The 26,448-nt window shown below is 39.8% G+C and overlaps 1 protein-coding gene across 3 annotated transcripts in view; it reads right to left on the bottom strand.

Annotated features, from left to right (window-relative positions):
• Gtf2a1 (general transcription factor IIA subunit 1) overlaps positions 1–26,095 on the bottom strand; it is a 170,724-nt gene extending 144,629 nt beyond the window's left edge. For all 3 annotated transcript variants that reach the window (XM_033766721.1, XM_010616246.1, XM_010616245.1), the window contains exons 1-3: positions 25,845–26,095; positions 23,377–23,652; positions 1,850–2,047 (exon numbers count right to left, since the gene is read on the bottom strand). In XM_033766721.1, coding sequence (XP_033622612.1) covers positions 1,850–2,047; positions 23,377–23,652; positions 25,845–25,932 — 562 coding nt within the window. In that variant the 5' untranslated portion in view covers positions 25,933–26,095. The remainder of the gene's footprint in view (positions 1–1,849; positions 2,048–23,376; positions 23,653–25,844) is intronic.
• Between the last annotated feature and the right edge of the window lie 353 nt (positions 26,096–26,448).

Genomic DNA, 26,448 nt, shown 5'->3' on the forward strand with positions numbered 1-26,448 from the left:
GTCACTTGTGCTGTGTCAGGTACCGTGTAAAACTGTTCTTCACAAGTCAACTCGCTTGGAGCTGAAAACAACTTAACAAGACAACATACTAATATTATCCCCCTTTGTCAGATAAGGAAACTGAGGCATGAGCTAGTAAAGATCAGTTGGGCACGGTGGTGCATGTCAGTCATCCCCAGTCTTGCTTGTTCAGTTGTGCCAGGAGGATAGAAAGTTTGAACCTAGCCTGGGCATCCTGGCAACTTAGTAAGAATCTGAAAATACAAAATAAAAAGGGCTGGAGTTGTAGCACAGTGTGAAAACCCTGAGTTAAAGCCCCAGTTCAGCTTAAAAGGGATTTTGGGGTGGGGATCGTTGTGGTTTGTGTTTAGATGTCCCCCAAAGCCTCATGTGGATGAGGTGGGACTTGCTTTTTCATAGTTGACTCTGGAAGGTGTGATGCTGGGGTTAAGGGCATGCGATTACTAAACCACTACACATGAACAATTAATTTGGCACTGCCCTCAACCCAGTATCTGAATATGATAAAAGGGACAGAAAGATGCTGTTAAATTTTCTTGTTACCTCTGCTACCTTGTGTATGCCATGTTGTTTCTCTGCTGTGATGCCTCTCTGCCAACCACTCTGCTATGGAGCCAGCCGATTATGGACTGTAAGCCAAATAAACCTCTTCCCCTCCAACTGTGGGTGTCAAGTATTTTGTCTTAGCAATGAGAGGAAAGTAAGTAACACAGGGATGTAGATAGGGGAATGGCTCAGCAGTCCCCAGCACCACAAAACAAACCAAACAAACCAGTAAGGAAGGATCTTGCCTAATGTTACACAGCTAAGATTTGGCAGAACTTGGATTTGAACCTAAGCAGTCTGACTCCAGGGTCAGGGCATTCTTAACCAGTACATACAGTGTATGCCTCTGCCCAGAAGGCCTGCAAATGAAGGTATGGGAGGTGAAGAGGCCAGTGCAGCCTCTCTTTTAAGAGCCTCAGCTGCTATGGGTGCCTCCCCACTCCTGCTGATCCCTGTGTGAAATGGGCTTGTGGGCATATATACCACCACCCCAGCATTTTGGAAGCTGAGGCAGGAAGACCGCCCCAAGTTTGGAGGTCAGCTTGGACTACATACAGATCAAGGCCAGCATGAACTACAAAGAGAGACTTTGTTTCTAAAAACAAACAAACAAACGTAGAAACAAAGAAATGATGCCCTGCAACACTTTCAGATACCAATCCAAATACTTCTTTCCAATGACATGCCAAGTCTCTCCCCAAACACATGCCTACTGGGAGACTCACATTCCACTGCAAAGCAAGCCAGCACTGGGAAGTTTAATAAAGGACAGTTGGGACACGAGAGACCAGTGTATAGCTCAATCAAGGAACAACTGAACAAGTATTTAACTGCAAAATGATCTGTAGCCTGGACACAGGGGCTGAGTCCTGATTCTCATTCTGCTTCGCGTAACATTTACTTTCTCTCTGCTTAAATCCACCTCCCTCCTGCCAAAGAGGCAAAATGTGTGGGTGGGAGGATGAACGAGCCAGCCTTGTGCATATTACACAGTTCAGTAATCCAAGAAGAAAATAAATGGGCAGGGAATGATGCGTGTACCGAACAGTCAGAAAGCAGCACATTAAGACATACTGTCAAATGTTTTCCCAGTCTGAATAAACAGCCAGCCAATCAGCCATTCTATTTAAACCTTTTTCCGGATGTGATTTCAAGCCACTCTGGATGCTGGCTTTTTGACTGAGTAACTACCCCTGAATTCATTCTGCAAAGTAAGCTGATGATAGGGATTGAGAAGGACCTTGAAATACCAACAGCGGAAAGGGCTCAGAGCTTGGCTTACCAGTTGAGTCAGCCCCGGAAGCCCTGCTGCTTATCTGCTCCTCTGCATGGATGAGCTGCAGGTCTGTGTACGAAGGCCCAATGCTAGGACTGCTGGTGTCTTCAGAACGGGTGGTCCAGCTGCTCTCGGAGGTCAGAGGGCATCTCCTCAGGGAGTCAAAGGACGGGCACGTCCAGCAGGGCATGGCCAGTGTGAGGGCTGGTAACAGACAGAAATCCAAGATAGTGTAATGTAAACGCTGTCTTTTATCTGGAGTTCTTGTTTTACTTTGATGTCACTCAGATCTTACAGAATCACAACAGCCATACAAGGCAAAGAAATACAGAAGAATCACTTATGATATAAACAGGGAAATCTGATGGAGCTCCCACACAGCAAGTCACTGTCAGAACCAGCACTGAAACTCACATCCCAGGACCCTCAATTCCAAGAAAATCTCACAAAGGGAATATGAGTTTCTTTAGGGTATAATTTTATTTCTGAATTTGGCATTTCAACTTAATTCAAGCCCAAAGTACATGCATCTTGCATGGAAATAGAAATACCCTTCTATTTCCTTCACTTTCGGAGCTGCACTAATAACCCAAGACAATTCACCAAGTGACACTGCAGAATTAGAGCCAGTGTGGCAGACACACAATTGGGCCTCTGCATGGCTGAGTTTGACAGGAACCGAAGACTCTGCAAAACATTACAAATACAAATGGAGTTTGCTGGGGCAGCTGGACCTCGTGCAATACAATGAAAAAATATCCTTAAGGGGAAAATGCACAGGCCTTGGCTTCATCTCCTTTTAAAAGCACTTCACAAAGTGTTTTTTTTTTTCTTTGTAAGTCAGAATTTCTAATTCTCTTCCGTTTGTCCCTAATTGTATACCATATGCTTTCTCCACAGTGCTGTATAAATATCCTATCACTACAATTACCATCAAGCACTGAAGAGTGTGGACAGCGAAGGACTAAAAATGAAAGAAATCACTCTACATTGAATGTCCATTCAAAGGTCAAGCACTATTACAATAGTTACTTTGTTTTATCCTTCAATCCAGAGAAATAGGTAGTGGTCTTATTTTAGAGAGGGGAAACAATCTTAGAGGGTAAGAAACTTGCCAAGATTATAGTCATTCTTGGCTGGAGAATGAAATTGTATTTGGGTTAAAAAATACAGGAGATTGAAAGTTCTTTTTGCTACTGCGATTTTTTAAAACTTTTATTAGTAGACGTTTGCAGTATATAATGATTACACTCACTGTAGGGAATTGGTACACATACATAATACATTTTAATTCCCTTCTTTTTCCCCTCTTTCTCTACCCCCTTTTTATTTTTCTAGCATCAGGTTTACTTATTTATTTTATAAAACCTTATAAAGTTAATTACATATATAGCTTGAAAACCAATGGGCCAAAGAACACAAAGCACCTAAGACAATTGTATTAAGTCAAGGTATACTTTTTATTTTTTGATAGGGTTTCACTATGTAGTTCATACTCGCCTCGAACACACTATGTAGCCTAGGCTGGCCTTGACCTTGCTGTAATCCTCCAGTCTCAGCCTCCCAAGTGCTGGGATTACAGGCGTACCCAGTACAATATACACTTTTAGATACATTGTCAGTGTTGGGTTACAATACCTTTTTTCCTACTACATATATACAATATTGAGTTTTTCATATAAGAGAAATCATGCAATGTTTAAGCTTGAGTTCCTTAACTTAAAATTATGGTCTCAAAGCACATTCATCTTCCTGTAAGTGACTCGCGTTTAGCCTTCTTTGTGGCAGAGTAGTACTCCATTGAGTATATATACTACATTTTTTAATTCATTCAGCTGTTGACAGACATATAGGCTGTTTCCAAGTTTTCATATTAAGAAATGTGCTGCTATAAACACAAGTATGCATACATCACTGTAATATGTTGTCTTTAACTCTTTTGGGAAGATACTTAGAAGAGGAATAGCTGGGTCATATATAATCTCTTTTAGTTTTTTGAGGAATCTTCATACTAATTTCCATAGTGATTGTATCAGTTTACAGTCCTACCAACAATGGAGAAGGGTTCCTTTCCCCCGCAGCCTCACCAGCATTTGTTATTGGTTGAGTTTTTGATGGCAGCCATTCTTTCTGGTGTGAGATGGAATCTCAGTGTTGTTTTAATTTGCATTTCTTGAATGGCCAGTTGAACATTTTTTCATGTATTTATTGGCCATTTGTATTTCTTCATCTGAGAAGTATCTATTCATTTCAGATGTCCATATTTTAACTGGACATTTTTAAACTTTAAATTTGAGGGTGTCTAATTTTTTGAATTCTTTATATATTGTAGACATTAGTCTTTTAAGAAGAGAAAATTGAGATTTAATGGAGAAGAAAGGATAAATGGCAATATCTGTGACAAAGTGCAAATATAAAACTAAAGAAAATTCTAGTCCTTATTTTGTTAGGCATTTATAAAACACTTAGGTCTTTTTTCTGATGGGCTCATAGCTTGTACCTACTTTTCTTTAAAAATGTCAGTCTATTTGTAAATTATTCCTGAGTTATTCCCTCTGTTTTTTCTTAGCTTCATTATCTGATGTCCTAGATAGCTGTGTCATCTATACTAGAGTCGACAATCCTTATGGACAGGGCTTCTCATATATTTGTTACCTCTCTCATTCCTAGGATACTGCCCAGTACGAGTGAGTGTTTGGTTTGTTGGTTATGTATTCAGAAGCATCACAAATCATTCTACAATGATCTATATTAAAATACAGATTGTTAAAACTAAACTGGCAGGTATAAAACCCTTATACACATGCCTGTAACCCCAGCAATCTGGAGGCTGAGGCAGGAGGATTGCCGTGAGTTCAAGGCTGACCTGGGCTATACAGTGAGTTTGAGGCCATCCGGAACGACATAGCAAGACCCTGTTTCAAAAATAAATAAATGAAATAAATAAAACCCCTATACAAGCACAGATAAAACTGAAATACTAAAAGAGAAAAAATTTATTGGCATATGTTTTTAACACATACTAATTACATTCACTTTAGGGAACTGACCCATATACATACTGCAACTTCTACTTTCTCACCCCATCTAGAAAAATAAAAATATAAATAAATAAATAAATAATTTTTAAAAAAGCAACACTGAATTTGTAAGAATTTATTATAGCACTGCCATTTCCTATTGTATAGTGGATTAGAATTTTGAAGTACTATGGAAATAAAATTGTAGATAAGATGTAGCCACATTATTTTAAATACATTACAAGACTAGCAAGAAAGTAAAATGTTACCAAGGCCAGGTGAAAGCAGGAACCCAGAAACATAAGCAAAGCATACCACCTGATTGTCCACGCTCCAGACTGTGAACAAACCAGAGAAACTCTTGAGTCCCGGTATTTTAAGCCTTGTGTAAAGAAGACAAAGGAGAAGAAAACCTGTGGTCACAGGATGAGGGAGCTAACATAAATCTGAAACACAAATGAGAATTCCAAAAAGGCTGACTGAGTAAATTAGGAAAAGCCCCCACCCTTAAGATCAGAGAGCAAAGAAAACGATCTGCCTCCTGTTTGGGTGTAGGGTCGAAGGAAATAGTGTATCACCTGACAAACTGTCTCATGAAGGGGTTTGCGTGGCCAACACTTGCGCAATCTGAAAAACCTGCAGCCTGAGATTTTAAAGTATTTCCAGGTTGACAGTGGCCTTTGATACCTGGGAAAAGCAAATAATCCTTTCTGGAGGATAGCTTCAAACCAGCCCTTCAGGCAGACAGCTCCTATACTGATGTGTACAAAGCAATGATAATGATAAAATCAGAAAATACTGACGCCAAGTTACCATAAACAAGAACAAGCAAGGTATTCAGAATAAAGAGCTAAAAATCAGAACTTCAAAGAATTCAGGCTCTAAAACTATTCAACAGAAAATATTTATTTAAGAAAATTTAAAAATTGGGAATATGAGGAAGAAACAGGTGGAACTGAAAGAAGACTACATTTCTGGAAAAGAAAAAATATACTATCCTAAATATAAAATTGAAGGGACAGCAGAGACAAAAAAGTGAAAACAGGGAGATAAAAACAAATAGAAGACATAATAAGAAAGTCTTGTTTATATCTGAGCTCCTAAAAAGAACAGAAAAAATGGCACTAGTTTTTAAATGCCAACTGATAATTTCCTAGATTTTGTGAAAGATATTACTTGTCAGATTAGAAACCCCAAGGCATGTCAAGCAGAGAAACTAAAAAGAAAATCACAAGTAGACATCAAAATTTTGTAAAACCAAGACAAAGGAAAAAGCTTAAAAGCCATTAAAGAAAGAATATAGCTTGCTCTCAACAGGATGATTAGACTGACTTCAGCTCTTCAACAGAAACAGAAGCCAGGGTGTACTTCAGTGTGTAAATAGAAATAACCATCAAGTTAGGACTGCATATCCAGAGAAAATATCATCACAGAATAAGGGAAAATAAAGACAAGTTAGACAAACAAAGATGACAAACTAAAAGTAGGAAAGAAAGATGAGAAAAACATAAGATGAAACACATAAAACTTATCATTATTTAATAATAAACATAAGTAAATTCTTCTAGTTAAAAGAGAAAGACTGTCAGGCTGAGTGACAGATGAAATTCAGTATGCTGTGCGTAATATGTCTAAACTATAAAGAATCATCAGTGATGGAGTGATGAGAAAGACACACTGAAACAAAAAATGAAAACAAAATGATACGGTTATATCAGAAACTATAGACTTTACCACAAAATAACAAAAGTTCCATTCATCAGAAATAAATAATTCTGAATTTGTATATACATAACAGTCTCAAGATTATTAATGCAAAAACAGAATATCACAACTAGGAAAGGACACTGACATAATCCCTCAGTGTCACTCAGATTCCCCCAGTTCACATGGACACACGTGTGTGTTCACATGTAGTTCTGTGAAGTATTATCATGTGTAGGCTCATGCTTCCACTACCACTACCATGGTCAAAATACAGAACAGGGCCAACACTAGAAAGAGCCTCATGCCCTTTTATAGCCACCTATTTTCCTACCACTTTGCCTCTGTTTTTCATTTTCACAGTTTGGTCATTTTAAGAATGGTATGTAAATGGGGGCTGGGAATTTAGCTCAGTGGCACTGTGCCTGCCTGGCAAGCTCAAGGTCCTGAGTTTGATCCCCAGTACCAGGGGAAAAAAGTACCATGTAAATAGTATCATACAGTCAGTAGCATTTTAGGATCAGCTTTTATTATTTAGCACAATTCCTTTGAGATTCATCCAAGTTGTTGCAGGTATCAATAGTTCGCACCTATTCGGTGTGGAGTAGAATCCCATAGTAATGATACACCAGCTGGCTTAGCCATTCACCCAGCATCAAAGGACTCCTATCCATCAAAGGGCATTAGAGTTGCTTCCCATTCTGAGCTATTATAAACAAAGCTGCTATGAGCATTTGTACTTGGGGTTTTGTATGAGCATAGGTCTCCCCTTCTGTGGGATAAATGGTCATGAGTGCAACTGCTGGGCCATCCAGGTACTTGCATGTTTATTTTATTACTAAGGCCAAACTTAGTTTTCCCAAGAGGTTGCACCACTTTAGAATCCTATCAGTAATGCATACTCATGATCCATATTCTCTGTATCTACCATTCGATGCTACCACAATTTTTTATTTTAGTCTAACGGATAGGTAGTGACTGATCATGTTAAACTGCCTTGCTCTAATAGCTAATGATACTGAACATATTTTGAAGTGCTTATTTGCTATTTGCATATCCTCCTTGTTGAGACAAATTCATGTCTTTTGCCTACGTGGGAAAGAGAGGGTTGAGATGGGGCCTGCTATGTAGTTTGGGCTGACCCTGAACTCACTACGTAGGTAAGACTGGCCTTGAACATGAAGTTAACCTCCTGCAAGAGCCTCCCGAGTGCTGAGATTACAGGGATGCACCACCATGCCCAGCTGTCCTTTGTCTATTTTGAATAGAATTCTTTACTGTTGATTGAGATTCTTTATATATTCTAAGTATTAGACTATCTATCACTAGTTGGCTATGTGGTTTACAGGTATTTTACCTTAGTAACTTGTCTCCTTTTTCTTTTAGCAGTGTCTTTTGCAAAGCAAAAGCTTTTAATTTTAATGAAATCCAATTTATCAATTCTTGAAATTTTAATGCTAGGTAAACTATATGTATATTTGTGTATTTTATGTATGGCTATGCTGTACATACAGAAAAAGATTTAAGGGATTTTTGCTGTGATTCAAGAACTATTTTTAGCCATTTTAGGGACATCATTGTCCTGTTATGAATACAATGGTTAACATTTTAAAACCGATTAAGCTGGGCACAGTGTCTCATGCCTATAAAACAGAGCTCTGGGAGGCTGAGGCAGGAAGATCACAAGTTTAGAGTCCCACCTGAACAACTTAGTGACATGCTATCTCAAAAGATAAAAAGGCTGGAGAGGTAACTCAATGATACAGTGCCCCTGAATTTAACCCCCGACACCCCCCATAATTAATGTAAGTCAGTTCAATGTAACATATTAAAGGAGAAAAATTATACTGTTGTCATAATAGATACAGAAAAGGCACTAAACAAATATTAGTATCTAGGCAAGTAATTTTTTGGCAAACTAGAAAGAAGAGATTTCCCAAACCTAGTAGTGATAACCCCCAAACACCACAGGAGACATCATGCAAAGTTAGAAGGCTTTCCCTTGAAGATTCATATCAAAAAGGTGGTATCTATTAACTCCTATTCTGCACTATATTTATGGTCACAGCCTGTATGGTAAAGCAGCAAACAAAAAGAAGTAAAAGAAAATTCTCACAATTTTTGGATAATATTTTTATATATGCAAAATTACAAAACCCAATTGATAAATCAACAAATTCATAATTTCAGCAAGGTAATTTTGATTTAAGAAAAACCAACATAAAAGTGAACTGTGTTTCTGAAACCAGCAAGATACATACAGAAAACAAAAACTGAAAGCAAGGTAACATTTAAAATAGTAACAAATATATAAAGCATATGTGGTAATAAACATAGCAAAAGATTGTAACAATCTCAGAGGAAATATTCTTAAAGTTTATTAGCAGAACATAAAGAAGGCCTAAATAAAGAACACACACACACACACACACACACACACACACACACACACACAATCTGCACTATATTTATGGTCACAGCCTGTATGGTAAAGCAGCAAACAAAAAGAAGTAAAAGAAAATTCTCACAATTTTTGGATAATATTTTTATATATGCAAAATTACAAAACCCAATTGATAAATCAACAAATTCATAATTTCAGCAAGGTAATTTTGATTTAAGAAAAACCAACATAAAAGTGAACTGTGTTTCTGAAACCAGCAAGATACATACAGAAAACAAAAACTGAAAGCAAGGTAACATTTAAAATAGTAACAAATATATAAAGCATATGTGGTAATAAACATAGCAAAAGATTGTAACAATCTCAGAGGAAATATTCTTAAAGTTTATTAGCAGAACATAAAGAAGGCCTAAATAAAGAACACACACACACACACACACACACACACACACACACGGACTGAAAGAATAAATGTTATAAAGACATCAGTTTCCCCAAGTTGGTTTAAAGGTTAACTGCAATCTCAAAATCTTAGCACATTTTTCCTCATATTAAGAAGAACCACACTACTTAAACAAGAATAAAGTGGAGATTTTAATGATATAAATATATATCTTTAAGTAAATAACATAATTGAATACTATAGGGAAAATTGGATATCTATGTGGGAAAAATTAAACTTGTACTTCATGTACAGAAAAATTAATTCCAGGTGGACTGAGCATCAATGTGTGAAAGACTACGGAAGAAATATTACAGAAGAAAAATATGCTTATGATTTTGGAGTAAGGAAAGATTAGATTTTCTTTACCAAGACAGAGAAAGCACTTAGTATAAAAGAAAAAAATATCAAATTTCATATCATGAAAAAAAAGAATGCCTTTTCCACCAAAAGGCAACATAAAAGGGATGAAAGGTCTATCCAAAGGGCAGAAGACATCTACCACACATATCAACCAGGACCTCTGAGAAAATTACAAGAGAACTGCAGAGAACTCAAAGGCATACACCCTCAAATAGGAATTTTCTGAAAAGAAAAAATCTAAACCGTATACACACACACACACACACACACACACACACACACAGACACATGCTCATCCCGGTAATCCAGGAAGTGCCAATTAAAACTACATCAGATTCTATTATTCTTCCTCCTTCCCCCTCTTCTCTCATCCCACCTATGACCAAAATAAAACAATGTCACAATTCCAAAGTAGTCGGGGAAGTGGGGCCACAGCATCTGTCACATGTAACGGAGGGAGAACGAACAGGAACCACTCTAGAAAACAGCGTGGCGTTACCTCATCGACTTGAGAATGAACACTTCTCTGCGGTACAGCCACTCTACTCCTACTCTGATACGAGACGCCACTTGGACATGTTCACCTGGATACAAGTTAAGGACATACACAGAAAGAAGAAGGGAGGAGGGAGGGATGGGGAAAGAGGGAAGAAGAAGAATAAAGAGGAAGAGGAGGCGGCGGCGGTGGCGGCAGCTAGGGGTGGCTCATCCAAGAACACCCCTCAGTGCCAAATGCCTGTCAGGACCAGAATGGGTAAATAAATGGTGGTGTATCACTGAACTACCGTGGGATACAAACAGAAAGCAATGAGAACTGAAGGAATTATAACTACAGGTAACAACTTGGTCAAATCCCGCAAATAATGTTGTGTCAAAAGAGTAACAAAGTAGTAACTCCAGGATTGTTCCACTGATACAAAGTTCAGAACCAGGAAAAACTGAATTATATCATTCCTGATGCATGTGTAGGTAGAAAAGCTGTCAAGAAAAGCATCAGAGAAGTAATCAAGTTATTATTACGAGGCTCAGGGAGGTGATGGTGTAGGGAAGGGGGAAAGGGGTGTGGGGACAGGAGGAGGAGGAGGTGATCTGCAAGGCATAGCGGGGGCCCAAGATGACGACGATATTCTACTCATTAAACTGAGTGATGGGTCATACTGCTCTCCTTTATATGTTCATATATTTTAATAACGATCCTTTTGTATGTATTCAGTGGTGAACTTATTAAAACCACATATCAAAAAAGACTCCGAAAGGAAACAGTTTAATCATTTGTATTTTCACATTAGTTAGATAACACAACGATATTTCTCCTAAAAGAAATGAAGAGTAACACAGCTGGGAGAGGCACAGTCCCCGTGGCTGCTAAACTGCTCTCATGTGGTCTAATCCATACTATTTATCAGCTTCCAAATCCCAGGTGAGTTGTTCTATTTACGTTCTTGGTTGAGTGTCCTCAGGCCACACACTCGGCTGAAACGAGGGAGGAAGAACAGTGCTGAGCCTGCAGCTGCTCATCTCTCGGGGGCCAGACCTTTGAGGCCTGAGCAAGACAGAAGTGGGTCGCTGCCATCACAGTCACATCCCCTCAGTAAAAAAAGTGAAAGAAAGATAAAAATCCACCACTCTTCCTTCCTCAAGGTCAAAAACAAAGGCCCGAAATCCACCCTGCTCGGTGCACTGGCTGGATCTAGCTGTTGCCTGGGGCAAATGACTTCATCTATACAATGGAACTTAAGAGAGTGCAAACCCCACTAGGGGATTAGGTTGATACTTGTAAAGCACTTGGGAAAAGTGCTCGGCAAAGAGGAAGTACTGAGTCTGCCAAGTGATGGCATCATCACCTCCAGATATATCCGTATGTCCCAATCTGCCATAAACCTCCACTCTGATCTCAAACTTCACTTGTCCAAAACTAAGTTGCTGTTACCCAGTCCACACCAGCTCCTTCATCCTTTCAGCTGCTTAGAAGGAAACCATCATGTTATCCTCAGCTTTTCTCACACTTGGTCCATCACAAGGTCTGTTAGTGGTACTTTCAAAACCCATCTGGAATCTGCTCACTCCCAGCCCCCTCCAAGCTACCACCTGGGACCAAGTCCTCATCATCTCTTACCTGGACCTATCTTGCCTCCCTGGCCTGAATCTGGCTTCTTCCTGTCTATCCTCTGTCATGCCTCTCTCAATGGCTACCTGACAGCAAGCTACACAGTTCAATATAGTTGCTCTATAAAAACTGCCACGGGATCACGGATGCCTCTGTTCAGAACCCTGCCGTGGCGTCTACTTCACCACTATTCGAAGTCAAAATCCTTACTGCACCCTCTGCCCACTAAGGCGCCATAAGCTTTGCCTTACATTCACTCTGCTCCAGTCACCAGCATGACCAAGGCTGCCCTTGGGGTTTTTCACCTCCGTCCTGTCTGCTTGGAAGTTCCTCCCAGTTTCAGGCAGGCTCACTCTTTCACTTCTCTCAGGTCTTCACTTTTATTTACTTCTTGAAAAGTAACCCCGACTTTATAAAAATCTTATAGCCTCCTCAGCATACTCTCTTCTTTCACCTCATACTTAGCATATTTCCTGACACGCTCTGTATGGACTTCTTTATCGTGTTCCTAGAGCAGTTCCCCAGCAGAATGTGTGTTCCAGGGGCTGGAATATTCAGCTCTATCCACCCTACTTTGAGCAGTGATTGGTGTTTAGTGGGCGCGTAAAGCAACACCGTGAGGATGTATTAAATTGTCAGCTAATACAGCGAACTCAGCTAACACAAGTGTTTTTTCTCCTCTGGGATCCTGGATAGATTAAAATGTTAAATACTTACATGTTTTGAGACTCTGATATCTAATCACTTATGCTGTGTGGTTTATTCTCAGTGTTGTAAAGGTATCCATTGGTGAACACAAAAGAGATCTCACTCAACTCTTCATTTGTGGTTCTCCTGCAGCTATCACCAGGACTGGTTCAAAAGAGTTCTTGTTTGCTCCCACAGGGTTTCAACTCCCACAGGCTGCCAACTGTTAGCTGACCTCAACTCCGGGAGAGCAGGAACTGTGTCCAGCTTCCTCATAATTATATTTCCAGGGCCTAAATATTTTTTTGCATGAATGCACGAGTTAACTGATGAATGCTTGGGTGGCTTATTGTGTTCTGTGCTGCACATTGAGGATAAGATTTGGATGAGCTAGTGCATTCTCTGGAGGAAGAGGAGGAGACTAGAGTTAATATTTTAAGGTTCTTCTTACAGAGCTGGAAAAACTCATCTTTGAGAACTCTCCCCACCCTCCCCCATGGCATGACAATACTTTAAATACAACAAAACTATAGCAGACACTTTCAGATGTACTTTATAGAAGCAGGCCAAGGGGAAAATATATATGTTTGTGGCTATGTATTTACATGTGTATGCATACATGTGTATGAGGTATGATAAAAAATACAATGAGAATCTTTTTTGTCCTTTGGTCTTTTTTGTTTGGTACCAGAGATCGAACTCAGATCCTTGTGCTGGGAAGGCTGGTGGCAGAACCACTAAGCCAGATTCCTGGTGCTTTTTTGTCCTTATCTTGTACTAGGAGTAACTACTTTGAAGATAACAATATATAGTGTTTTAAGTATTGCTAATCTCCTATTTTAAAATTTTTGTTTTGTTTTGTTTTTGGTACCCGGGATCAAACTGGGGTCCTTGTACTTGTGAGGCAGGGACTGGAACTACTGAGCCAAATCCCCAGCCCTAAAATTTTTTCATAAAATGAAAATAGAAAAAAAATCTGAAGAATGTGAGATTTTAGAAAAATCATTATTGTAAAAGGCATGTTGCCATTAATCCCCCTTGGGAAATTCCTCTTCACTTCAAACACATTTATCCCATCACTCGGCACTTTCTGAAGCCGTTCTGGAAGTCATCTTTTGTATCTTTAGTTGTGCAGTTGTGGCTGTCTCCATGTCCTCACTTGATGCAAAACATTTCATAGTCATTTTTATTTTGGCACAGTGCCAGAGCTGTGAAGAAGGTGGATGAAGACACACCATAATGTTCTTAAAATCCTGTCTTTCCAGTGGATGGTACTAGGCAGCGGCATTCACGGTATTTTTGATCACATCTCATAAAGATACAAAAGAGGACTTACAGAAACACTTCAGAAAGTGGTAACAAAGACAGGATAAGTATGTTCAAAATGAGATGGGATTTCTTAGGGGGATTAATGGCAATGTATCTTTTTTCCCAGTTCTGGGAATCGAACTCAGGACTTTGTGCTTTCAGGGCAGGTGCAGTGCCACTACAGCAATGTATCTTTGACCATAATACATTTTTCAAATTTAAATATTCACCAAATATGGTGATCTCCCTTGTATGTCATGTTATGCATGTGATCATGTACAGTGTAACTATATATGCTGTGTGTACGTATGTGCATGTCCCAATGTGTATGCAAATGTATATGGGTACATATGTATGGAGAACAGGACAATGGGAAATTATGAACTCATAGTAACAGTTAATAAGAAAAAGTTGTGATGGGTAACAGCCTGATCTAGTTTCCTTGCTTATTTTATTAAAAAAAAACAAACAGGGCCGGGGATTTAGCTCAGCGGTTCGGTGGCCTGCCTTGCAAGCCGCAAGGACCCGAGTTCAATCCCCGGTACCAAAAACAAAATAAAAAAAAAAACCAATGCTGACTTCATTAAGCAGCCATCCCTCACAGTGTGCCTGCCCAATATCACATCAGCGGGAGCCCCTGAGATGTCTGCACTAGGTTTCATGTTCACTTTCACGAAGTAACCCAACAGGTACTAAGTAAGCACCTACTAAATTCCTAAGCACCATGTTCTTCGATAGAGACTACATTAGACGGGCAAAGGTCTTCCCTCCAAGGGGAAGGGAAGTAATAAACAAGCAAACTAGTAAGCATATGACCTTATTCAGGAAAAGACACAAGCTGTGAAGAAGTTTAAGGCAGGCAAAGCTAGAGGTGGGCATGGAGTGTTCTGAGCCTCCCTGAGGAGGCCAAGCTTGAGCAGAATTCTGAGTAAAAATGTGCAGGAACAGCCCTCGGGGCAGAACAAACAGAAAGAGCAGCAATGAACTTGTCTGGAGCAGCAGGCGTGATGGATGGTAAAAGCAGAGAGGAGGCCAGCAGAGAGGAAGGGCTCGGTTGGGTACGTGCTCCAGAAAGGTCATAAATTACATTTAGAAGCTGAGAAGAACAATTCAAGGTATTAAAAGAAAATAAGACTGGCTCTGTTGAGAAGGGAAATACATATGCATGCTAATGCAGGGGCCTTGTCTACACATTCACCCAAGGGCTGGGATCTTCCACCACCCCCACCCCCACAGCCAGAATGAACTGCAGGGCAGAAGGAACCACTGCGCTGGTCTTGATGACATCCCTCAGCTGCCACCCCTTGCCTCCCTTTTCCATGGCTGGCCTCATCGCTGGTCCTTCCCCAAACAAGCGCTTCTTTCTCTGGGCCCAGATAATTAGCAACCCCAGACATAATGGGAAAGCTTCAGACCAAGATTTCAGGGAAGATATTTGAAGCACAAGAGAATATTACTGTTTCGCTTGGGCTAGCTATGGGACAAATGTTCCGGAAATGAAAGGGTTTTTTTTGTTTGTTTGTAATTATGCACTTCCTGCAGTATCTGCATAATGGGTCCAATTCAACCCTGGCCTTGCTAAAAACTGTCACCTCCGTGAAGGAAGGTCAGAGCATAAAATGACAATGAACAGGAAGCCTACGCTGATAACAGTGCTTTAATTTGTTGTTGGGTTTTTAAAAATTTTTGGAATGAATTCTGCTCTTTTAGTCAATGTGTAAGTAAGCACCAGCAAACACTAAGTATATGCACACTTGTAAAATGCACATGCTCAATGTCAATGTTATTTGACAATGTCAATGTCAGTGGAGAGCACCTTCCTAAAGATTTGAGGTGAGAGATAAGCTGACCTGCTATATTCTTCCTGGCACAAGGGAGAATTTTATTTCATTCATTCATTCATTCATTCATTCATTCATTTAATTATTTTTTTGGAGACAGGGTCTCACTATGTAGTTGAGACTGACCTGGAACCTCACAGTGATCCTCCTGTCTCTGCCTCCCAAGTGCTGGGATGAAAGGCGTGTGCCACTATGCCCCACTGAGGTGGAATTTTAAAGCACGAGGAGATCTTATTTATGTTAGTTAAACTTTGCAGCAAGGAAAAGTCAAGAACAGTACTGCTCATGGACTAAGTATGGATAAAACTCCAGCTGGGATGAGATTCATTATCAAAAATATTTCTTTACAGAACAATATGAAAATTCGACTTATATTTGAACAGATTTGCCACAAATTATTTGTGGGTTTTCATTGTTGTTGTTTGTTCTTGCACTTTGGTTCTACTCATGATTGAGCAGAGTATCTATGCATCTAGATTAGCAAACACATCTCCCATTAAATCTGTTTATACTTTTTAATCACAGAACCTTAGATCCTGTGGCACCATCATACTGAGACGTGAACAGTGTTCTTGTGGCTAAAATACAAGTCTTAAGTATTTGACATTTATGATTCTTTAATAAAAGTCTTCCTGAAGATAACATTTACCAACATAGTTCAAACCTATCAATTCAGAGATGAGCCTCACGTTTGGCCTCTACCACATTTCGGGAGTTTATTTCATAGAGTAACCAATTTTCATGAAAGATTCAAGAGGAATGATTTTATCTGCTTCCTTATTCCCAGCATCCTCAGGCCCTAAGAATTGACACCTACTCCTTTTTCCATAAAGTTATAAAAATACTTTAGTTGTTCTCGTTTTATTTTAATCATATTTTTCTGAAGGAAATCACATATTGCCTTTTCTCAGACCAACCATGATGGTACTTATTCACTTCAAATCTTGACCTAGTTAAAGTCCAGAAGAAAGCTCTTCCCTTGGTGGACTTGGGCATTTCTAAAGTTGTTTTGCCCACCAACTGTTGCTCCTGGTTATCCAATCACCCTTGGATTTTAAAATGTTTTATTTTATGTGCGTCAGTGCACATAAAATAAGTAGCCAGGCCACCAGGGTGAGGACTAACAACCCCTTGGCTTGCTTAAGCTCCCTAGTGCAGCTTCTGGCCATTTAAATACTATAAAAATAAGAGATCGACCATTAATGACAGTCCCTTTGTCCCTAACTCCACTGGGCTTACAGCCTCCTTGCATTTTAATTAGGGAAAATAGTACATTCTCATTCCAGGCTAAAATCCAATGCTCCCCTGGCATTATTCTTAGGTGGAACAGTTTAAAAGATAAATTCTTTTGTTTTTTGCTCTCTGCCAGAAAGACTTCAAAGAGAGGAAGAAAGGAAACTGGGAGGGGAAGGAATATCCTAGATCAGTTTCTCCCCGTAGCTACTCCTTGTGCATGTATGTGTGCTATTCTTTTATTTTCTAGCTTTTCTTTGTAAGTTAGGATGTTCAGGTATGGGACAGCTGGCTAAATAAAGCTTCTTGTCCTTCCAGAAATCAAGATAGAAAAAAATGCACTGAGTCCTACTTCTGGTCATTTTCTCCTCTATTTCTCTTAAGCAAAGACCTCCTAAAAGGAAATCCAGAGAAGTTGAATGGTACAGGTACCAGGATAATCATTCTTCCCTTTCACCTGATTCAAGAATATCTAATTTAAAAGTCTGGACATTTAATAGAAGCAAATGAGACATGGAGAGCAAAATGGGACAAACTTAACATTGCAACTATACACTACAGGAGAGAGTCCATTTGCTCAGGGGATGTGCCTGGGAGGATGGCAAAAGTAAAGAATTACTTTCTCAGGCCAGGGATTTAGCTCAGTGGTTCGGTGGACTGCCTTGCAAGCACAAGGACCCGAGTTCAATCCCCAGTACCAAAAAAAAAAAGAATTACTTTCTCTGATTAAACCTCACCACTTGCAAGCACAGATAGAGGAACCTACATACTCTAGACTTACAACAAAGATTTTGAATTTCTGTACATTATACACAGCATGTCAGCCATCTCTTTGACCAATTCCATTTTTTTTTCCAGCTTTAATTGAGTTTATTGGTACATTTTAGGGATACAGTACAGTTACATTCATTGTTGGGATCTTGTACCTCTACATGACAAGTCTTGATTCTCATTTTTTCCCAATTCCATTTTTTTAATGTGTTATCCATACTAAAAGAAGTCTACTTGATGTACGTAGATGAAGCTAGGGCCCAAAACAGATGGAAGATCTGGCTGATGGAAATTAAGAAACTAAAAAATAAACTTTTTTAGAGTGGAGAAGTTAGTATTGACGAACAATTAATTTCCAGATTGTCAGATCAGACTAAAAAATCACCAGATTACTCCTTTTACATACAAGACCACCTAGCTGTGAACTTCCGCCAAGTATGCACCACTGGTCTAGGGAAAAATTGAGAGCTCTGGGGAGGCCCTGGAAGTAACTGATGACTAGCATATGAGGGCACTGGGAATTCTGACTTAATCCTTCACAGAAAGAGACAGTAAATCAACCAGGCTATAATATAAACCTTTGAAGCCAATACTTGTAATACTTACTGCTTCCTTAGACTCAGTTCCAAATTTTCAGCTACCAGGAAATGAAAACCATTAACAAAAACAACAACACAGAAACATTAGTTGAAAGACATGCAGCAGAAGACATGCAGTTGACAATCAACTGGAAGAAGAAGGCTCTGGTTTCTTGCTACAGCGCCCCCAAAGAAGCTCAATGATCTGTTAAATTCTGATCACTCTACTATGCCTCTGAATATCCATACCTAGCAGAACTAAAGAGAAAAAGTGCTTAATGAATATCCAGTTACACAATGAATAAATTATAAAGGGCTGTAGGGCTTGCATGTAAGGCACAGTCGTGAGCCCACATGTGCTTCCAAACAGCCTGTGTTATTACAGATGCTCCTTGGACCAGGCCAACTCATTCTCAACCTTAAGGAAATGGTCCCATTTTAATAAACTAGACTTTTAGTGCCTTGGTTTCCTGTGGCTGCTATAACAAATGACCACAAACTCGGGAGCTTAAATGAATCATAACTTACTCTCTCATGGTTCCTGAGGGCAGAAGTCTGAAATCAAAATCCCTTGCTGAAATCAAGAAGTCAGCAGGACCACACTCCCTCCACAGGCTTGAGGGAAAGAATCTGTTCCTCGCCTCTGCTGGTTTTTGGCAGCTCCCTGCACTGTCTGGCTATAGCTTTATCTCCCCAATCGTTAAGGTCAGCATCATCAAGGCTTTGACTTCCCCTCTGTGTGGGCAAGATCCTTCTCTGCCACTTTTTTACCATGGCAGGTGATTGCATTTCTGGCCCACACAGATAACCCAGGATTACTTCCCCATCTCAAAATCCTTAACTGAATTACATCTGCAAGGACCCCTTGTCCAAATAAGATAACATTTACAGGCTTCAAAGACTAAGCCCTTAAGAGTCCGAGGTCTTGGAGTGCCATTATGCAGCCTACTATGCCTAGCACTACTAAAGATATACTTAGCATTACCAAAAGAACTGAGCAGGCAGTAGTGAGTACAAGTCTCACAATGTCTCTGACACTGCGAGGAAACTTGTTGCACATATCTGTTATTTCTGTGTAAGGCTTGCAAATGCATGTGTGGTGACAGTAACACAGGACATGTGTCCGAACATTCTGGAGTCCAATTAAAACCTGAGCCGCCCAACAGCCTCCAGGACAGAAATGTCCACACTGAGGAATGTCTGCACTGTCCATGCTGAGTGGGCTACAAACCACTCTTCCTCATTGTTAAATACAGTCCAAGGGAAGAAATCCAAGGAGTTGGCCTATGTGGGACAGGTTAGTCTGGGTAATGAGAACGCGCTATGTCACCTATTATTCGGTAATTTCACTGAAGGGTTGAGTTGGCTATCAGCAGGCTTGGGATTTGGTCTTTAGGTTTATTGCTTTTCAATTTTTTTATTTAAAAATAAATTTTTAAATCACCCAAATGCTCTGCAGAGTCCTCCATGGCTAACAGGTTCCTATATCAGCAACACTACGTGAGAAGGGTGCGAGCTGCATGCATGGTTTATTTGGCTTCTTCCTCACCCATTAGTTATCAAGTCTGCTGGTAAATCACCTCTGAGGCAGACAGTACCAGCCCCACAGTACCAGCCCCACAGTAAGTGAAATTTTCGTACATGGCAACAGACGGGGTTACTAATGTCTGAGCAATTTTCAAGCCAAAATTAGGTTTTTGCACATGTGATGACTTGTTTTCTAGTAATACCAATGAATCTATCTTCAAAAAAACACAGGGCTGGAATGTGGGTATAGCAAATGATACACTTGCCTTGGGTACAAAATTTAGGGAATGCCCAAAAATTCAGTTATCAAAGTAACATTTCAATGAATATTCTGAAAATGTCAAATCAAAGCAGCAAACACTATGGCCAATAGGTTTACTACCTGATAAATAAAGTTTTATTGGAACTAGAGCCAGAATTTGGGCCATGGTAGTGTGGAAGAGTCGTGTGATAGCTGGATCATGTCTTTAAAACATTTCGTGTTCATCAAAGATTTTTTTGCATTATTTTGATTTATAAATTGATTTTTTTAATTAAAAACTACTTTAAACCCAATTTTTCAATATAACCTTTTTCCTAAAAAAACAAATATTATGCTCTTGGTAAGATACAAAAGTTCTTTTTTGCTAAATTTCCAGACTGTCCCAGAGAATATTTAAAAAGACATACTCAAGAATTTGGATTTAATAAAATTAATATTTTCTGCTCTTTTGTCAAAACTACTGCTAAGTGAAACTGAAGCTTTGTTTTTTTTTAAACTATGAGCACATAATGGACAGAAATTTAACTTGTCATTACTTCTGCTCCATTGATACAAATTCCAGTGAAATGAAAAAAGCAAAAACATCTCAGAATTATTATGAAAACAATTTTTACCCCACAGATGCCTTGGGGAAGCCCAGGAGTATAGAGACCAAGATGAGATAATCATTGCCAAAGACTCAACAATATATCAAAATATGGTCAATAACAGGACAATCTCAGATGGAGGAAACACGATTAGAACCTAACCCCAAAATTAGTTTTGCAAAAATAAGTAGTGAAGAGTTAAAGGAAATTGAACTACCTGTCCTAAGTCTTTTAGGCTACCAGTAAGATTTAAGCAGGGTGTGAAAGAATCAGAAGGCCAGGAATATAACAATGAGCTGAAAGCACAGCCATTTTAGGGCAAATTGGGGGAGAAACACAATTCCACTCACTCCTTACCTCCCAGCCCTTACACCTCCCTCACCTCCGAAGCAATAGGGAGCAGATGGCATGGAGCAGCATCTGCAGCCTAACAGCCACGCGAGGATAGCATGCTCCAGGCCATCCAAGCCCCCGGAGCCAGCCGTAGAAGCTCTCTCTTGGCACTTTCTAGCATAGGGTAGAAATTCCTATGGCAATTCCTGGGCAAATTCCTAAACCAATACTGATCTCTCATGGAAAGATAAATAGACTATTAATACCTTCTTCATGTGATTATAATAAAGAGTACATGAGATAATAGTGCCAGAGTTAATATTCAATAAATCTATCCTATTAAAAATAAAAAAACAGGGCCAGGAATTTAGCTCAGTGGTTCCTGCCTCGCAGGCATAAAACATACTTTTATACAAATTCACTGTTGTTTTCTTAGTCTGTCCCTGCTGCTATAATAAAATAGAGTGGTCTACCTGGGTCCACTGTTATCTTAGACATGATAACTTATAAACAATAGGAATTTGTTGCTTACAGTTCTGGAGGCTGGGAAGCCCAAGAGCCAGGCAACAGTAGGTTATGTGGTCAGGTCTATTCTTTATGAGTGGCACCTTCTAATCATGTCCTCACATGGCAAAAGGGACAGACACTGTGTTATCAAACGGAGGAACATTTCCCTTAAGTCTCTTTAAGGACACTAATCCTACTCACAAAAGCTCTACGCTCACGCTCTGGTGACCTCCCGAAAACCCTACTTCTTACTACCCCCACATTTAAGATTAGATTTCAACATGAACTTTAGAGAGACATTCAAGCCATAGCAGCTGCATTTGTGACTTTTCCCTCCATGTATAATGCTTATCCTGAAGTCATGGCAGTGTTAGGTGTCAGCAAGGATTACTTCCGCCCTTTCCAGCAACACTGGAAGCTTGTCTGGACCTGTCACTCATTCAGGTTGCTTTGTTGTAGTTCTCCTACCAACAATTCACTGAAAATCTGATGCTTAAATGAAAAAAGCATATCTAAATATAGAATTATGAAAAAACTGAAATGTTTATTATGTAACATCATACTTTCTATTTACTTAAATCAATTTTTATTGTTGTTAAAAACATATTTTGAAACTAATAATTTGTAATGACTTAAAACTAGCAAAACATTTAAACAACCAACAGAAAAAAAATACCACCTCTGCTTTTTGCTAATAGATCTCTGCACGACATCCACATTCTAATCCCCAGAACCTGTGAACATGGTACTTTACATGGCAGAAGGGACTTTGTCTACATGATAATGTAAAAGACCTGAGGTGAGGACCTCATGGACCCAATGTAACACAGAGGTCCTTAAAAATGGAAGGTGGGGGACAGAAGTTAGAGAATGATGTCACTTCAAGAATATGCTGCACTCTCGGCTTTGATGACACAAAAAAGATCACATGTTAAAGAACATAGGCAGCCTGTGTAAGCTGTGAGAGGCATGGAAGATTCACTATAGTCTCCAGAAAGGAATGCAACCCTGTAACACCTTGACTTAGGCCCAATCACACCCATATGGACTACTGAAAAGGAGACTTGTAAGATGATAAAATTGTGTTATTTAAGCCACTAATTTTTCTGGTAATTCATTACAGCAGCAAGTAGAAAACTAATACAGTCCCAAAGGTCATCCCCCATCACCCTTGGCATGCTTTAGTGCCTAACACAGTTAAGTAGCCAGGTCACAAGGGTGGGCTCTAGTGATTCCCTGCCTTCTCTGAGCTTCCTAGAGCAACTGCTGGCCGTTTTAGGGCCATAACATAAGAGCTTTATCATTTATGACCATCTCTATCCCTGAAGACTTGGACTCCTGAGGTTGGGGCATGACAATGCCCACATTTAACTAGTTTCACTGGGAACTTTATTAGAGATGCCCAGTAAGCCACACTTTGAGAAACATTTGTTTCTGTGTATAAGGAGCTTACAATTTAGATGCTAGGTAAACATAGTTCCAATTTCTAATAGATAAAAATGTAGGTAACCTTCCAAAGACACATCAATAGCCAAGACAAAGGTAGAGGTTGAAAATACCAGAACATGTAAAATCTTTTGTATGCTTATGTCAACAAAAACTAGTCACAGAATTTTTTTTTTTTTTTGTACTGGGGATCGAACTCAGGTCCCTGCAATTGTGAGGCAGGTGGTGGAACCACTGAGCTAAAGCCCAGCCCAAGTTACAGAATTAGTGAAAAGCAGATGATGTCTCTGTCTGCTCTTTCCTATGTAGCAGGTGCTTTCCAGCTCTGGAACAGGTAAACAGAACCCTGGCTGCCTTAGACCTCTCATGGAAAGTACCCCGCTGGGCACGGGGCCAGCCTCTACCTGTCCCACCTGTTTCCTGATGCAGTGGTGAGGTGCTGGCCCAGGGTGTGTCATCTTCAAATTGAACCCAGTTGCTGATGGCCGAGGCCAGGTCAGGTGGGGGCTGTCCAGGGCTCCCAGAAGGAGAAGCTGCTTCAGAGATGAGGCCCATCTTTTCAGAGGAATCATCTTGCTCTGAGTGGGAAAGGTCCCGAGAGCCTCCATCCACTGCCTGGTTTTCCGCAGAGGAGCTCTCAGACTGGTCTGAGGAAGATGACAGTCCCGGGAGTTGTTCCTCAGCTCCCCCTGAAACAGAGACCAAATGCCACTGTTACATGAGGAAGGACGTTCATCAAACTGTCTCTGAGAGGCAAAGTCAAGGGGCGACTTTGGGACTTGCCACTATCAAGGGAGGGGAAGGGAAACAGCTATCCTGAGCTGTCTCTCTGCTCAAGAACTTTCCCTCAACATGTCCCCAGTCAGTATCTGGGCAGGCTGAGAAGAGTTCTGGTCACTTAAAAAAAAACTTTTGGATGGTACTGGGGATCAAATGTGTTAATTTCATACTGAGCTTTTTACATTTTGAGACAGAGTCTCATTAAGTTGCTACATTGCCTAGGTTAGACTCAAACTTGTAATCCTTCTGCCTCAGCATCCCAGAGTACTGGGGTTACAGTTGCGTGCCACTACACCCCACTTGGTCACTCTTCATCTCAGCATCTACTCCAGTGCTTGGACATCACAAATGCGAATGCCTGTAGAGCTCCAACAAGAGATAAATCTGAATTGAGTGGGACAAATAAAGGCAACAGGGACTGTGGAGACTGTGGCTGAGCTTCTCTCTGGACTAAACACACTGAATTCAAATTTAAAACTCTGCCATCCAATCTGCACTAGAGTCTGTAGGCACCAGGTGCAAATTCTGCACTAATGACCAGCTCAGTGTGACATAAAGGCTCTTCCTGGTATATTTCATACCCTCAAAATTTTTTTTTGAAAGTAAAAGGCGGGGGACACAGAGGTAGATATATAAATCTATAAGTGTGCTAAAATTCATGACAGGTGTACTACACAAAATAAATTTTGCTACCTGAGAATTTTTAAAAAGCAAACAACTTTTTCCTACCACTAGCCAAAAACATTATTGACCTGATGTAATCACAGCCTTTAGACTAGCACTGCACAGTAAAAATAAAAATTGAATCACATTTATAATTTTATATTTTCTAGTAGCCACATTTGAAAAAGTGGAAAGAATCAGGAGATTTTTTGGGGGTGGTACTTGAGACTGAACCCAGGGCCTTGCACATGCTAGGCAAGTGCTTTACTACTGAGCTACATCCCCATCCTTTTTCTTTTAATTTTGAGACGGGATCTTGCTATGTAGTCCAAGCTGCTATGAAAACGTGGTTCTCCTGTCTCAGCCTCTAGAATAGCGAGGATCAGAGGTATGCATCTCTGCACCTGGCACTTTTGTGAACAGCAGGAGGATGGGACCTAGGGCCTAGCTTATGTACTCTACCACTGAGCTATATCTCTAGGCTCAGAAACTATTTCTAATAATATGCATTTCAACCCAGTATGTATAATTTATAATTTCAAAATGAAATAGAAATAAAAAATTGTTAAGATAATCTTTTTCTTTTAACTAGGTAGGTCTTTGAAATTCAGGATAGGTATGTTACACTTTTAGCATTTCTTAATTCAGATTTGCCATATTCAAGGGATCAGTAGTCACACAGACACCATCTACGGATGGCACACCCATAGATTTATACTTTTCAAGTACTGCAAATGAAGATGCAATGATTTCACATGGTACCGGCAGCTGACGCAGAACAGAACAAAATGACACAGTTTTGCAGGTATCTCCTGGATCCTCTCCGTACCTCCGGGAACCCTAGTTCCCTAACCACCTTCATTGTGATCAATGTTGATAATACTGAGTTTCCTCCAATGGCCAGGCACTGTTCTCAGTACTTTATAAAATATTAATCCATTTAGTCTTCACAAAGACTCCTGAGGTAGGTACTGTGATGACTGTACAGATGATGAAACTATGCACAGAGATTAAAGAAGTGATTTTTTCTAAGGGTACACCACTCTTCTGTGATGAAGTTGGGACTTGAGCTCAAGCAAAATGGCTCCAGAGCCTGCCACTGTAACAATACACGTTAAAACTAGAGAAAACCTAAATTGCTGGAGGACTAACCAAAAGAAATGTTTCCAGTAAAGTACTTCATAAATATCGTTACATTCTTTGGAAGAAAAGAACCAATACTTTGGTGTTTTCAGACCCCTTTTTAGGGCCCTAAGGTTAGTCAGATGCTTCCTCTGGGTTTCTAAATGGAAAAATTCATAAATGTCAGGAAAGTGGCCAAACTGGATCTTTTTCCTTTATTAAGATCCTATTCAAAGAATGATCAAGTAGAATTCATAGCAAACAGGGAGTGTTCTTCACAAACCGTGTCATTTTAGGAGATGAAAGCACTCCTTACCCTCAGAAGGGACAGGAAAGAGTGGCTCTTCATTGAAGGAGACCCACTCTGACTGACGGGTAGCAATCACATGGTCCAAGGTCGTCATGCTAAGAAGGCACCGGTCATCTTCACACTGCTGACCTCAGATGGACCCCAGAAGAATGTCTGGGGTGGAGGAAGCATACAGTATCTTACAGAGGTCTTGCCAAGGACAGCACTCAGAATGTAGACGATCAGTTCTTCTTGCATTTGATTACTCTGCTGGACAGAAATCTGTTTAAAAAAAGTTAAAAAGAATTACCATCACATTATACCAAACATACACAGGTCTAAGGCTTTCAGTTCTGCCCACAAGGAAGTGGTTTACAACTTGCCATATTTCTCTCTGCTTCAGTCTTGTCTCTACTTTTTACACAGAAACATTTGTCACTAGCATCAAGATGTCTGGATAATAAGCCTTCCTACCAGACTTGTAATTAATCACCCAAATTCCAACAATTAGATTCCCTAATTTCCTCAATAATTATATTTGAAATACTGTTGTCTATAATATAGTACCATAATTGTGAAGCAAATATTAAAATTTTTCAAAGTATTTTCTTTTTCTTTTACCAGATGGTGA

The sequence above is a fragment of the Fukomys damarensis genome, unplaced genomic scaffold, assembly GCF_012274545.1.
Source record: "Fukomys damarensis isolate Sample0158 unplaced genomic scaffold, DMR_v1.0_HiC HiC_scaffold_21, whole genome shotgun sequence".
Lineage (NCBI taxonomy): Eukaryota > Metazoa > Chordata > Mammalia > Rodentia > Bathyergidae > Fukomys > Fukomys damarensis.